This window comes from Kwoniella shandongensis, chromosome 7 (assembly GCF_008629635.2).
Source record: "Kwoniella shandongensis chromosome 7, complete sequence".
Lineage (NCBI taxonomy): Eukaryota > Fungi > Basidiomycota > Tremellomycetes > Tremellales > Cryptococcaceae > Kwoniella > Kwoniella shandongensis.
Genome location: NC_089293.1, coordinates 285,400 through 300,529, shown reverse-complemented (window position 1 = coordinate 300,529; position 15,130 = coordinate 285,400). Strand labels below are relative to the sequence as shown.

At 49.4% G+C, this 15,130-nt stretch overlaps 3 protein-coding genes across 3 annotated transcripts; 2 read left to right on the top strand and 1 right to left on the bottom strand.

Annotated features, from left to right (window-relative positions):
• Positions 1-176: 176 nt before the first annotated feature.
• On the top strand, positions 177-929 carry CI109_103987 (uncharacterized protein; the record flags this gene model as incomplete). Its single annotated transcript, XM_032005283.1, has 1 exon — positions 177-929. One exon carries the CDS (start codon positions 177-179, stop codon positions 927-929), a length of 753 nt encoding a protein of 250 aa, XP_031860517.1.
• Positions 930-1,163: 234 nt separating this feature from the next.
• On the bottom strand, positions 1,164-6,105 carry CI109_103986 (uncharacterized protein; the record flags this gene model as incomplete). Its single annotated transcript, XM_032005284.1, has 12 exons — positions 1,164-1,325; positions 1,497-2,655; positions 2,716-2,782; positions 2,837-3,127; positions 3,182-3,203; positions 3,270-3,763; positions 3,820-4,101; positions 4,163-4,313; positions 4,368-4,448; positions 4,496-5,080; positions 5,146-5,251; positions 5,315-6,105. The coding sequence occupies 12 exons, from the start codon at positions 6,103-6,105 to the stop codon at positions 1,164-1,166; spliced, it is 4,191 nt and encodes a 1,396-aa protein (XP_031860518.1).
• Positions 6,106-6,866: 761 nt separating this feature from the next.
• Positions 6,867-9,760, top strand: CI109_103985 (uncharacterized protein; the record flags this gene model as incomplete). The annotated part of the gene is made up of 5 exons (XM_032005285.1): positions 6,867-7,705; positions 7,762-7,849; positions 7,911-7,992; positions 8,054-8,375; positions 8,431-9,760. 5 exons carry the CDS (start codon positions 6,867-6,869, stop codon positions 9,758-9,760), a joined length of 2,661 nt encoding a protein of 886 aa, XP_031860519.1.
• Positions 9,761-15,130: the final 5,370 nt, after the last annotated feature.

Sequence of the window (15,130 nt, the reverse complement as noted above, 5' to 3'; positions counted from 1 at the left end):
GTTGTCTTTACACAGCTCGTCTACCACTACAACACAAACAAGAGGTAAATACTCGGCACAATTGGTGCTCGGTTGCACTTCCCATCCGTTCCCAGCCAGCAGTTGTCCCTCCACCCCACTACGACTGCGGACCGTCGACCGACGACCTACCGTCCACTCTCCTCTGTACCGTCGCGATGTCCTTCATCCCTTCTCACCCTACCAAAACCCGTTCTCGGTCCTCTTCAATCTCCCTCTCCATCGCCCGATCACCTGCCGTCCTATCCTCGGGACACTTCCTCCCTTCCCCTTCGCCAAACGATCTCGAACATCCATCCTCGAATGTAGAGCTCGAGTCGGGTATCGGTACCGCTACCGGCACAGGTAGCGGGACATATTTCACTAATCTGAGCAATTTGAGTCGTCAGAGTTCACGTGGTAGTGCGAGTGGGATGAGACGGAAATCGTCAACTGGCAGTGTGGGAGCGTTGGAACCTATACCCAGTACGGAAGACTTGACCACCCTTTCACCTCTCCGTCCAGTGGTTTCGAGTAGCTCAGCTCCCGAACTACCGAGTGCGATCTTGACGAGAGAAAGAGAAAGGGAAAGGGATGGATATGGACATGATGATCATGAAGACGAAACTCATCATGAAGGTGTAGAAATACCGCTATTAGCTACAAGGTCGAAAGTCAGATTCCAATCGCCATCGAGAAATCGATCACGGCCAGACAACGATTCTCTACAAGACGAGGATGTGTACAACGAAGACGACGAGGAGGAGCTCGAACTTGATGGGGATATATCGGTATCGACAAGTGTAGAATACGATGGACCGTTTCAGCCTCCCGACTCAAAAGAGCTTTTGGGGATCTTGTTGTCTTTTGGAGGAGTTGCGATTCTGGCAATCGCAGCTGGGTTGACAACGATATTCGACTGGGTGTTATAGTTTCCAACGCTGAACGCGACTCGGTATCCCGCACCTGACTGTACATCGCTATGGTCTGAACGAAGACCTTGCTACTCGCTAAGTAAGGACGTCGAGAAGCGATTACGGGAAGCACAATTCGTGGGACATTCACAACTTGCATTGTGCCAAACATAAGGTACGTGTTTGCATCGCAAGGTCGTGACAGGTGCTACAATACTGATACCCAACAGATAGATGGCCAAATGTCCTCGGTCATATCTTCGACGTGCCCTCCCTCTCCACTTCCCAATCTGTCCCTCGAGGTCTGCCATCACTTCCTCCACCACTGTTCGCTGCCGAATGGATTTTCGCTCCGATCTTATCTTTCACATATCGACCTGTTCTAGCGATTTTGAGCTGGAAGATGCCCCGGTGCTGTAGGCGGCAATCATGAGCACGAACGGAGGAGAAATACCAAAGGGGGTGATGGGAGTGGTATGAATAGGACGAGGTTGCCATGAGGCAAGATAGGAAAATCGCAGCAGAAGATGGGAGTGTGGGGGTCAGCTTTCGTATCTACCTTACTTTGTCCCAACCCGCACTTACCCGTTTATGCAACGCATGAGTATGTTTCCTCCTCTCTGACATACTCTTATCGTCCTCGTCATCGTCCAACCCACCATCCAGCCCGGTCCATGTAGTGCCGACACTTTCTGCTCGTCGCCTTCTCATCCTCGCTTCGCCTTTTGTCTGACCTTCCTTATTCTCCAAACCCCCTTTCTCATCATCATCACTATCGCTCGAGTCGTCATCGTCATCAAAGTCGTCGTCATCGTCGTCCTCACTATCCATATCATTCTCTCCCCTGAGTTCGGCAGTGACTTCTTCTCTCAGACCCATCCTATCCATCCCATTTTGAACTTCTCTCCCTGCTTCCCACGCTTCGTACACTTTCCCAAATCTCAAATCCCGCTTTGCAAGTCTTCGGTGGGTCTTGCTGACTCCCGGATGAAGTACAAAGGAGACATTTACATAGCCTAGTAATATAGCCGGTGGAGTGATAGACCGGAGTGATGAGCTTGAGGATAGTCGATTGGACGACCGCTTGGAGTTTGTCCGAGATAAATTACCAGGTCTAGCGTTGTCGTCGAACGAAGGAGCTCCGCTTCGTGACGCATGCTCAGCCTTGAAAGCCGCTGCAACATCTGTCGTTCCCCAAACTCCGACTCGGGTGGTATTCTCCCCATCATGCAAGTCGTTGAGTCGTACAACTCCCATTCCAAGCACTTTCCGCTTTTTCATGATCCCGCTCTTCTTGCCCACAAAGGAGATCAAGAGCGAGCACGAATGTCGGTACATGATCCCCAATCTTACTTTACCAGATGAGACGTCCCAATCCATTGCTGGTTGGTCTTGTGCTTGACTTCTGGCGGAGGCAGAGGAGGACGCTCTATCTCTCGTCTTCGAAGGAGACACGAGACGATCTTGGTCATACCGCGAAGAAGGTGTGTCGGGGGTCGACGCTTCCAGGTCTATGGAGTTGGCAGCTGCCAATTCGTACTTGTCGGAATCCGTGCGCAGGACAACGCTGAAGCCCTTGTCGGATCCTCGCAAGAAATCGATAGAGGAGACTGAGAATGATCGTAGTTGGAGAGTGGAAATATCGTAGCCCAAGATACCTCTCGGCAGTCGCATGTCCAGCGGCTTCCAAAGGAGGGAGATCCGGACCCTTCCCCAGCCGAGTCCACCGACGAGCGGGAACCACCTATAACAGACGAGTTTATAAGTCACATGCACCACCAGTACTTCCAAACGTTCAGCTTACCGCGTGATCTGGGATCGAGCAGCGAACACCTCTTTGAGCGAAAGGTTGACCAGGCCGAGGATTGGGTCTTAACCCCCACTCATCAGCTATTGTCACCGGATTAAACAGCTTCTCAACTTACCGTGCTCTCGATTCCGCTCATCTCGCACCACAAACACAACTCGTCCCTTTGTCCAATCCCGCACGAAGCGTTCGCTTACTGCATTAAAATAAGGAAGCGGAGTGACCTGTTTGGTCCTTGTACGGTACACCAGCTTGTCGTTCAGAACAACTTCGCAGTATGCGGACGGCGGGTCGGGGTTCTCGGTCGGAGTACGATCGACAAGCTTGGACAGAGCAGGAGAACCTCCGGCTGCTGATCTGGTAGAAACACCACCCGAATAGGTGCCTGATATTGGCTCGGTCTCGAGATCTACGTGGGCATGTGTCAGGTATATCCGGCGTAGGGGACATGTAATTGACGTACCGTTACACTGATGTATGTGAAACTGTCACGAAAGGTAGATCAGCTGTGCATCTTATGGCAACACCTGCCACTTGGTCTGGTGGCTCACCTGTAAAATTCCACTCGGCAGATCCTCGCGGGGCTTGGTGTCGGCTTCCAAGACATCTCTTTCCTTCTCTCCCGTAAACCAAGCCATAGTCTCTTTTCGCTTGTCTGACCTATTCTTGACCCACTGCTCATCCTGACCGTCAATGATCTTCGTCAACCAGGACATCCAGAACGGTGTGCTCTGGTCCTTCGGTTCGCATTCCGTCTCCCGGTGCTCTCTTGTTTTGGCGATCTTCGCGGCGCTCTCTTCGGGAGACATCTGCCATACAGGACAGAATTGTACAGACCAGTCGAGTGTCCCTGACGACCGCATGCCAGGCCGATCGGCTTTCAGTTCGTCGTGCCGCCTGTGAAGGCGGTCGCTGGTAGTGTCAACGAGGTCGGCAAGGTCGACTTCCACGATGCCGACATCGTCATCAGCAGAGAAACGGTCGGAGTCGCAGACACGAAGCCGTAGTCGTTCGCCGGCCTCAATAGCATCTCCAGATATTAGGACTAACGTCGATGTAAGATCAGCGAAAAGTACACTGAATCATGTGAAGTCGACCTACCGAACGCTTCTTCTTCCCAAACGGGGTTCCTTGTCCGGCCAATGGTCCTCGTACTAAAGAGCGGCTTGTGATACTGTGAAAAGGATATCGAAACGTACGGATCACAACTACCCATGGCATCCGCCTTCGGCAACTCTTCTGCTCGATGGATGAGGATGCGTAGTACTCCTACATGGGATGTTCTGAGAGACGCCTCTTGGCCAAGCAAGAGTCGGTCGAGGTCAAGAGTGTACGATTTCGGTCGTACGAACGCTTCCGCCACTTCTTTGATAGATGCTTTGACTAGAGCGTCAATTTGTCAGCAAACGCAGCGTTTTTCACTCGGTATAGGCACGTAGCGTACCGAAAGTTTTCATTCCAGGGATGTCCATGGCATTGAAGGCTCCTCGTGTCAATGGTTTCGCAGAGATGTCGTACTCCGGCAGAGACGGTAGTGAGAATGTGCCAGTCCTGACAAAAGGCGGGGTGGCGGATAGCAGGAGTCGCAAATTGACCTACTCCGGAAGTTTCAGCGTGAACGCTTCGTTGCCCAGGTATACATCACTTACCGTTCCCTTGATAGACAGCACATCAATGTACACTGGCACTTCAGATTTGGCTATCCCTTTCACACCGACCCCGAAATATGCCTGTTGATGTATTAGTTGATGTAAAGGACGGCTGCACTTCAGCTCACCAAACAATGCAGTCCTCTGCCCTTTAATTTTGCGTCCTCGTTCCGCTTATACTCAAATCCCACTTGGAAGTTGACATACTGACCAGCATTCGGGTCTTCCTCATCCATATCCGTTGCGCCAAAACCACCATGCTTTCTGTCCCCATCGGACAAGTTGGCATCACCCAAATTATCGTTACCATCTCTCTTGACAGCTCCTTCCCCTTGATGCTGAGGTGTGTGATCTCCGTCCTCCGAATGTGGAACGTTTCGACCTCTGGACACTTTTTGTAATATCTTGTCCCTCTTCCGCCTGCTTTCTGCTTCACGGACGAAATTGTCGGACTCTCGTCCCGACCCTATACTTGATGCAGAGATTGATCTGGACATCTTCGGTGTCGGGCTATTCTTCGAAGGGGAGAATATCAGGGATGACCGTTTACCGGGAGAGCGACTGGACCCAGTTGACGCTTTCTGAGTGGCATCTCGGGATCTTTGGTTGGGAGGGGTGAGGGAAGCAAACCATTCTTGGTCCGTCAACGGTCGTAGGGATGTGAGTAGCACCGGTTGGGATCCCAGTGAAGGTGAGTTTAGTCGTACGGAAGTCTGCAGTTCGCACATCAGCGCCTTGCTATATTAGGAGCGAAGAAGTGTCTCTCATTCTTACTCACCACAATTGGAGGAACTTGCTCCGCGAGGGCATCCTCTAGGAGATCGACAAACGGCGTCAACACGTCGGTTGAAATAAGCGGGAAGAGAGCATACAGCGCGTGGTTGCTAAGACAGTCGTAAGTGATATGTACGTCGTATGCAAGCTTAAATGGGTTAGAAAATACTCACACCCAGTTCACCGCAGCTTTCTCCTCGCTCGTTGCTTCCCGTTGTTCTTCGGGGTACTGGCCATCTCCGCCAATCCGAGCAGAGAAGGATACGTCTACCCCTGTGACCAAAGCCAGCCCTCCACATACGCCAATAACGAACCAAAAAGGGGATACTCTGGCCAGGACCATGAAGACCAAAAAGCTCGCGTACAATATCCAGTATGTTGATGGGATATCTCCTGTCAGTTGGCGTGCTGTCGTTCTTGACCGTCGTGGAGGCAGTGGCGGTGGTGTGGGGAAGGTCGAAGAAAGAAGATTGACGGCCGGTGGCGCTGATTTAGGGAGAGGAGCGGATGTGGGTTCATCTCGGGTAGCTTCTACCGTCTCCGTCACAGCTGCATGCTGTACTGACACGCCGCTGACAGCTGTCTCTTGGTTTGTGCTACCTGTCCCACCATCCCCTCTGAGCTGATGGATGTTCCCGTCCAGGGATGAAACGTTCGGAGATATAGGCGAGCTGGAGTCAGGCGGAGTAGCCGGTGTGACAGCCACCGTAACTGACGAAGGGGGTGGTTGTTGAACGATGTCCACCTCGATGGGTGTCGTCTCTTGCTGGACGACATGTATCGGTGCAGGAACGTTTACACGATTGGAAATGGTTCGAGGAGGGAGAGGAGGTGGAAGTGGAGCAGCAAGCGGGGGTTGAAGCGGGACTGATTCACCATTCTGTGACGGTTCGAGCTCGGCCTCGTGTGAGGGAAGAACCGATGGAGTGACCTTCCGAGGAGGAAGAGGCGGAGGTTGACTCATGTTAGAGGATTGCCGTTGTTGTTGTCAGGATGCGTTGGACGTGGACATGACCAGCGAGAGGTTTGGCACAGCGTGGCGGTCGTGAAATGCTAATTGAATTCTCGGCGGGCGTCGAGTCGTGATTCGCGTGCTATACTGAAGACGTTGTCAAAGGTAAGCGGTGTTGAACGAATGAGATGTACAGGAATAGAATACAGCGTTCTTCGCAGCTTGAACATGGGGAAACGCATCACAGCGGCAAATCAGGCACAACACGGGATGACGTAATAACGTTCTCGTACGCGGTTTGCAGGAAGTGGGTGGCAAATGTCGGGTGAACGAGGCAGCACAGCAACAGCAATCTCAATAGAATCCTGAGCAGATAGATGAAATGATGTGTCGCTAAGCAGTCTATCAGATAGTATGAGCAAGCGAGAGATAGATGGTTGTGCTTGCGCTACATCTTGGGTCGCAGGAACCGCTTGGCGAATATCGCTCCGTCGCACGGACCGGTGTATCGATCGATCAATCAACGTTGCACACAGGGGCACGACACAAAGGCGTGTTTCGTTGATACGGAACAGAATGATACAGTCATCATTACTTGAGACTCCTTTGTCCCTCTGTTCATCATTTCTCATCATCTCAATGTTCAAGGCAAATAACAAGTGATTACCTCACATCATGGGGAGGGATTCTTAGCAATAACTCCTCGTGACAGACTTAGCCCGTTTCATCATTCCTTTCATCATCCGCTTGCCACCTATATCACCTTCTTCAACATGGCGCCTCGTAAGAAAGCCCAAGCCCTGGGCATGGTCTCCTCCGCTACACCTTCACCTCCGTCTGAGCCTATACACTCTCCAACTCCTACCAACGCCACCACTACAACCAAAGAACGCAAGCGAAAATCATGGTTCTCCTTCGGTCGAAGTAAACCCGACTTGGCCAACTCGAACAACGTACAAGACGCCACTCCACTAGACACTCTACGTTCGGACAACGAGGGTGCACCATCATCATCGTATCGTTCGCCCGAGGATCGACTTCGACCTCGCCAATTCGCACCTAACAGAATCGCAACTCTCTATGTGACACCCTCCGAACGTAATCTCTACCTCGCTGCTATGTCCGAGCTTGATCAAGGTCCCCCTCCTTTACCGTTGTGGACGGACCCGGCTCCAGCACTACCTCAATTGACAGCTCAGACACCGCTCGGTACACCACGTATTCGAACTCGTCAACCTGAAACGATGTCAGACATCTCCAACATATATCAACCACTCGCGATGCGACCCATGAGCCCGAAATTGGTTACTTCTCCGGGGATACGACCTTCTGGCCTAATGATCCGAGTCGAGTTTCAGAAAAATACAGCACCGAGATTAACAAGACATGCGCTTCTTGGCTTGAGTCTTCCAGCAGGACTACGGTTTACAGGATTTCCACCAGGTGTCATACTGGATGTCGAACAGACTCTGAAGGATGCATGGTCGGGTGGTATTGTGAGCGCAAGTGAGGGAATGGACAGTGTCAGGAGAAGAGACGAGAAGGAGACGTTCACTTGGCAGGCGGACTTGAGTGATCGAGTATGGAAGAGGAAGGGAAAAGAGGAATTAGCGTGAGCGGCAAGGACTGTTAGGATGTCCGGCTGAAGCTGACTTGTCACCACTATAGGACAATACGCCTCATTCTCGCCATCCTCCGAGTTCTTGGGATTCATGGTTGGAAGATAGTGAACGGGATACAAGCAGCCGGACGTAAGGTAAGTGATGGTCGTGGACTATGACTCGACACGCAGCTGACTGGAGGATGTGTATGACCAGAACGACATCCACAAGCTGCTTTTCGAATACTCCCCGGATACTCTCCTCGCACCCCCTGTCTTTTTCGCTGTGTCTATCCCACGTAAGCGCTTACACCAGACATACCAGAAAGAAGCGATCGTAATACTGACAGAGTGCAATAGTACCTGATCGCCTATCTCTTATCTCAGCGCCTCTCAGTCGCAGGCCCGCCCTCATATCAGCTGTTCGCGATGCGATAGTGCATCAATCGATTACCATGCATAACCGATCTGCCACCGCCAATACGAGTGGCACATTTGGACGCAGCTCCCTCGAATCTGGCCCTGCAGGTGGTCCGTCACAAAAGTCCAACCCGCCACGCGTGCAACATAGCCCCAAAGGTATCAAATTGGAAGGGTGGGTACATGATGGAGTTTACAGGTTCTGGATCGACGGGATGAGGAGATGGCTCGGTGGTTCAGTCAAGCGTAAGGTCGTAGAGAAGTGAGTCGATCGTTCGCTCCAGCGTTGCATTTCTGTACTGACTTTGGGATTACAGAGTTCAGCCGCAACTTATCTTATCTATTGTCGATAACATCACCGCCCTCCACTTCGAGCTCGCAGGATCGATTCCCCTTCTACCGCTTCAACAAGGTCGAGACATCCTCATATTCTCCTCCTTGCCTTCCTCGGGACTAACTGTGAACGACAGCTACGTCCTCAATCAACAAACCTCTTCGCAAGGAACGGAAACACCGGTCCTGGTCTCGCCCGAAGCATCTTTGCCAGAAGCCAGGCCGACACGCCCTCGCGCAAGGGCAGCGCGAAATGAAAGATCGCTGCCCTGGACTTCAATACTCGACGAGCGAGAGAACAATGTTCTACCGTCGAGGAGATCTGAAGAAATTCCCGAAAAGGGGGTGATTAACGTGCAGCCTCACCCTCGTCGCGTCAGTGCCGACTCCGCGCAGCCCTTACTTCCCCCCTGGACTGCACAAGGGGCGACCAAAGCGCGAAAAGTACTGGTGAAGAAGAATTCGGATCGAAATCGTACACCACCTGTGGACCATTCTGCCGATGGTTCACTCGTCCAGCCCATAGATTCGGAGCAGAATGATCGACATCTCATGGTTGCAAATCCTACCGAGAGCGATGAAGAGCAATGGAGTGTTGTCGAGCCACCCAGCCACGTTGGACATCTCGGCGCAAGCGTATACGATGACGAAACCGTTCCTCCGCCAACACCTCCCAGGCGAGTCGAGAGGGAACTACAACAAGCTTCGATCAACGGAACAGTCACTGATGCCGAATCGGTGTACATTGACGCTCAAACCGACAATCATGATGATCACTCACATCTTGGCGATCACGCCACACTGTCCGATCACGATGCTGGTTCCGAGCTCAATCACGCTCATCCAGTTTCCAAGCCTTTGATATTGGGTCAGCCCATGCGATCGGGCGCGGAAATCGAACACACTATGGTGCCACTGAAAGATACCAACTCGCCTCGAAGAGCTCGACAGAACGTGATAGAATTGGGCGTCAACTCTGTCCATGGCTCGGTGGGGTATCTCCAATCTGTCATTTCAGGCAAATCGAGCTTTGAGCCGCCACCCCCAGTTCCCTCACCTCGTCATGTCCCGACCGGCTCCCCAGAGACGCCAGACCACACTCTCAACGACCATATCGAAATGAACAAACAGAACGGATTGGGTCAACCCACTCAGGCTCCATCAGCGATCATTCGGGCTCTTCCAAACGGTCTGAGGGAGTCTATGGCGACAATCAGCTCGACGTCGGATATCGATGTTTCCAGTGGTACGGGAGATGGGATGAAAGGAAGGAATCGAGTCGGCAGCAACAGAACGAGAGTCAATATCGGTTGATGGGAAATAAAGCATGCGTCCGGTCCCGTGGGCAGGAGGTTTGATGATTAAGAAAAGAAGGCGTTTCATTATATGCATCTCATGTCCTGGCAGAACGAGCCTCGCCGTCGCAACGGACACCTTCTACCCGCGGATATACACGGCAGCCGTATTGTCATCACTAATATACACGAGTGCGGTGGTACAATATCTTTTGAAGGATTGAAGACCGCCCAAACAATGGGAGTGCGCTGACGTAGGGAGTTTGTCATTTAGTGTTATTCCCTTGTTGACCTCATCCTTTTTCCGACTGAGAAGCTGTGCAGTGCGGTATGGCTCCATGTACGACCAAAAAGGTATATAACGGGATTGAGACAGTTGTATCCCATATTTTCTGACACTCCTTCAACATTCTGTGCCCTTCACGCTTCCCCTGAGCATTTATTTTAACATCATTCACATACATACAACAGACAATCATGTCTTCCAGTCGAAAACACCTTGCACCACGCTCACCCCCCAAATCCACCTTGGATGACACCACATACAGAGGGACGATCACCTTGACAGGTTCAGTTGTGACACGGGACATTCACACTGGACAAGCTACTGAAATCCTGATTGAGTCATTGAAGGCTACTGAAGGAGAGCGTGTGAGAGATTTCAATGTTCATATTGCACCTCAATTCTGCAAGAACTTCCCCGATCGGTCACGTGATCGTGCACTCACAATTGTGCAAGATCCCAGAGATGGCACTCGGGGCTTGCTCAGTAGAGACCCAGAAGTCAAAGCCAGTATCTGGTGTTTTGAGGACCTAACCAGGGCTCTTGATGATCTGCCAGACGGAGATGGTGCAGATGGAACAGGTACCATCACTGGTTCGGTAGAGTATCTCCTGCAGCCTGGCTGGAAGCACCGTTGTCCATCACCTGGGGTCTTTACAAGTTCTAGACAAGGGTGATGACTGACTCCAAGAGAAAGCCAAAGAGTAGGATAAGTAGCATGAGTGTAATAGAGTAAAAAAGAGGATGGACTCACCTGACTATGGTGGGAATGACTCAGTCAAGTGTGAAGTGAAGCAAAGCTGGAAATGCTATTTTATATGGATCAATTTGGTCTCTGTTGCACTCAAGCTCTGTTGCACTCAAGCTCTGTTGCACTGAAGCTCTGTTGCGCTGAGTCATTATCATCTCAGCATATCAGGACCTAGTCAACTGTCCTTGGAAGGGCTTGGTATAGTCAGAATCAGTCGTTCTTTTGATATCTGTGTTGTGACCTTCCAAGTGCGGAACAAAGGTAGGATGGGATAGCAAGCTACTGGCTAGGTTGCACTAGAAGTAGGGAATCAAGTATCAACCAGCCTCATTGTACACTGAATGATCATGATGAAAAACCAACTTGCTGGACTTTGTCAAATGCGTGGCATTCTCCCTGTCACTCACATGTTGGTCATGAATGTGCCAACCAGGCAAGGGGAGATTGGCATGTCACATACATGATGGTGTATGAGTTACCTAGCTCACATGTGGCTGAATACGGTCTCATTGAATTGCCACTGGTGCAAAGATGATTGGCCCCATCACCTGATATGATGACTTCATGATAGGGTGATTCATAATCATCTTTCCCCCTCATAAAACTTCCTAAATCCACCCAATAACAATACTGCTACATTAAGAGTAATCTGGCTGGCTCTAAGACTCTTGCTTCATGTGATGGTCTTTGATGTGGTTGTAGGTCTCCATGAAACAATATTCGACATTATGGATCAGGTTTGACCTCCCATTAGCAGACAAAATAGTATCCAGACCACTGTCAGCATGAGAAGCCTGGTCCTGCGAAGAGAGGGGAACTGCTTTACAGATAGCTTCATGAATCACTGTATTCTTGTCAAGGCTCATGTCAAAATTTGTGGCCAAATGTTTGTCAACACCAGAGGAGTCTTCGTAACTGATAGCAATGGTCCAGTTGAAAGGGAAGTCGGGAAAAAATTTCTTGTGGCAAACAAAAAGCCTAGCCGTTGGCACCTCCAGGCACCAACAGTCACCCCATTGGCTAGAGGATAGTGCACTGCATTTTGATCGAGTGTCTCTTCTGGATTTCTGTGTGTTTGCATTCTTAGCTAAATGTTGCTTCCAATCATAGACAATGCAAAGGCACTGGTGTGTTTGATTGGGGGAGGCAACAATGAACTTACTGAGTATGTGGTTGAAGAGCCACGGTGGACTGCAAAAGGGGGCATGCTTTGATCTGATTGGAATAGAGACAATTCTGTGAGTATAAGAGAAATCGTACTAGTAAGTGATAGTGTTGCAATAGATATGTAATTGAGCGAACACAAGGACAGAGTGGCAAACGTCGTGGTCTGGGCAACTGCTCTGGTGGTCCAGTGTGACAGTATGTTTCAGTGGTCTTCAGACATCCAATAAATGGACCTTTATGACATCACCAATGATGTAGTTGCACACCTTTGTAGCGTATCATTGGTGAGGTCATGTTCACTCAAGACCACAATCACAATGCTCTGTAACCAAGAACTGAGCAAGCTCCACCAATTACACAACTTGTGACTGCGCTGGGCTCATGCAATTGTTCAGAATAAACACTTATCACGTGTGGGGGCCTATTCAGTCCACTGGTCAATGAAATCTGCTAGTGAGAACAGTTCCTCCTTTTGCAAATTTTAATGACTGGTCATATGGGTGTTCTGGACATAATGACATTGAATCTGGATCATGACACTACCAAGGATACCTCTCGTATCTGTCCAGCAGCACAAGCTATCGTCAGATATCTAGCAATGATGTCTTTGTGGGCAGCCCTTTATGTCATAATCCTTTGTTTGATATTGGCTATGCCATGAATGATACCAACCAAGACCAGGCTTGTTGGGCATGCACAGCCTTAGATAGCATACACACATATTCCCGTTTACGCAGTACTGAGACCTTTCAGTGTTATGCAAAGCTTGGTTGCTGTGATTAGCCATGGGGAGGAAGACCTCATCATAGTTATATTGCTGTCATCATGATTGCAGTGACATCATCATGAAAAGCATTGACATCATTTGACATCACAAGATGTCATCTGACATCATTGGGCATTAGATGAGATTATATGTCATCATCTATTATTGCTGCACAGCATACAGCAGCTATGACAATATGATGATGTCATTGCTCACCCTTCCCTTTGTAATGTGTCATTGGATTGTCAAAACATAGTCATATGGAATCTGCAGCATCATCGATGACACCATTGCTCAACTTCTGCAGCTGTCATCCTTTGTTTGACGGCCCTGGTTCAAACATGTAGTCACTCCATATGGATGGTCCATAAGATTTAGTATATATCCTAGGGTCTGGCTATGTTACTACACAAAACTGTACAATTTCTTCATCTCAAAAACCAACTGATCAACAGAACTATCCATCCTGTGAGTTGATTTTTGGAAAGGCCTTTGTGATCCTGATGCCAATGAGAATAGTGTACACTCATATCATGTCCAGTTGCAATAACCGTTCTGGCCCAAGCACACCCTCCACTAGCTTTTCAAACCTACAAAGCAAGACCTTCCACATTAGTGGTGTTGTAAAACACTACACAGACAGGACAATTGTCAAATTCAAAAAAATTGCTGCCATTGGCCCAGAACTGGAGAATTTTGAGAAGTCAGAATGGGAATATCTTGACTTGACACTTGATCATAACACCCACTCACTGTATCCCACTGAGGCACCTCAGAGCACCCGACTGAAAATTGATGAGGATACTGTGCGTTTCTTATCGGATACGTATACCAAACGTAGATTCAGCAAGTACCCGGCAGACATCAGCATTGTTGATTTGAAAACAATCCCAAAGACATCTGCCAGGTAGTATGTTGGGCTGTACTTAGCAACTATCATACCATTGTCTGGAAAGCAGCTGTAAAGATCTGTTGGAAGTCTGGTAGGTGCAAGGCTGGAAGAGAGAGGTTGGTTTGAAGGGAAAATACTAGGGAGCAATTGATTAGGGAGGGGTTTTTTTTTTGGTGTTGAGACTAAAATATTTGAGATGCAGTGATTTGGTGTCAATTTATACTTGGCTTTGGCTGTTATTTAGCGACCATTTTAACAAGGTTAGATATAAGCAGTGAAGGAAAAGAAAGGGGGCTCTTCGTCACCACTTTAGTCAGAGCAAAACAATAGCACTCTGAGTCCTGTGCACGCTATTTTGTGTCCACATCAGCTGTCCATTCAATCCTTATTCTAGACGTAGTCATGACATTGGTTCTTCATGCACATTGCTGGCAGGCTGTGCTTGCTGGCCAGCTGTCTCCAATTGCTACATTCTGTAAAGTAGCACCTGAAGACCACCCAACATCGATCTAAAGGATTGTCACGCCGGTACGGAGGGATACAGGAGGTGTCCAATGAAAAGGACAGTGTTTCGGGCTTGTTGTATGATTGACCCAGGTATAAGTGCCAACGGTGGCAACGGTGACAACAGGGGTAGTGATGACGACAAGAGTTGTTGGGTTGTGACCAACTGTGTGACTGTATGAGTGAGACTCAAATGGAGATCCATAACTGGGGATACTAACAACTGACTACAGAAGGGGTGGGGTATTTATACCTTGTTTTGCCACCGAGAATATTTGCCACCTTAGTAAGCAATGCCTCCGCCAAGCCAGGCACATGGATACTTCTCTACAGTACTCCTCTACAGTACTCTTCTACAGTACTCCTCTACAGTACTCCTCTACAGTACTTCTCTACAGTGCCAGGCACAAACGAAGGTACAGGAACATGTCTCGTAGGATTACACGTGCTGTGATTCATTACAAGGATGGTGAACAATGTGGCTAATGTTGGAACACCGGTATGGGAGAATGTGGGAAGTGTTATAGCACTCCACCGTGGGTCTCATGATAGGCCATGCGTGGTACCACCGAGATTCAACGGAGAAGGCGATATCCATCCAGTTCTCGTTTGACCGTCCTTTCGCTATTACCTTGATTGAGGGTCGTTTGCATCCAGGTCAATGTAGGATAGATTGGCTGTATGCATATGTGTCTCATGGTGTGGTCGCAATATGTATATATCACTATCTAACTATGTTCTAACTAACTACTAAAACCACAATGGGGATGGGAATAAATTGAGCTGAGTGCGAACCTCTATCCACCCTTCTGCATTCCTCAGGGAGTGAGGACCAAAGGTCGAAGGAGTGTCTGTCAAAGTTGAGCTGTTGTCGTCAGTAGGTTTCTCCAAAAGTGTATATGTTCCTCCAATCCTTCTCGTACAGAAGCTATCTTATCCCTCAACAAAGCTTCTCAGAGCATCTGTTGACTTTCTCTCAGACCCTTCCCGTGAACCAACAGAGTCCCTGTCGATGTCTGTGTTTAT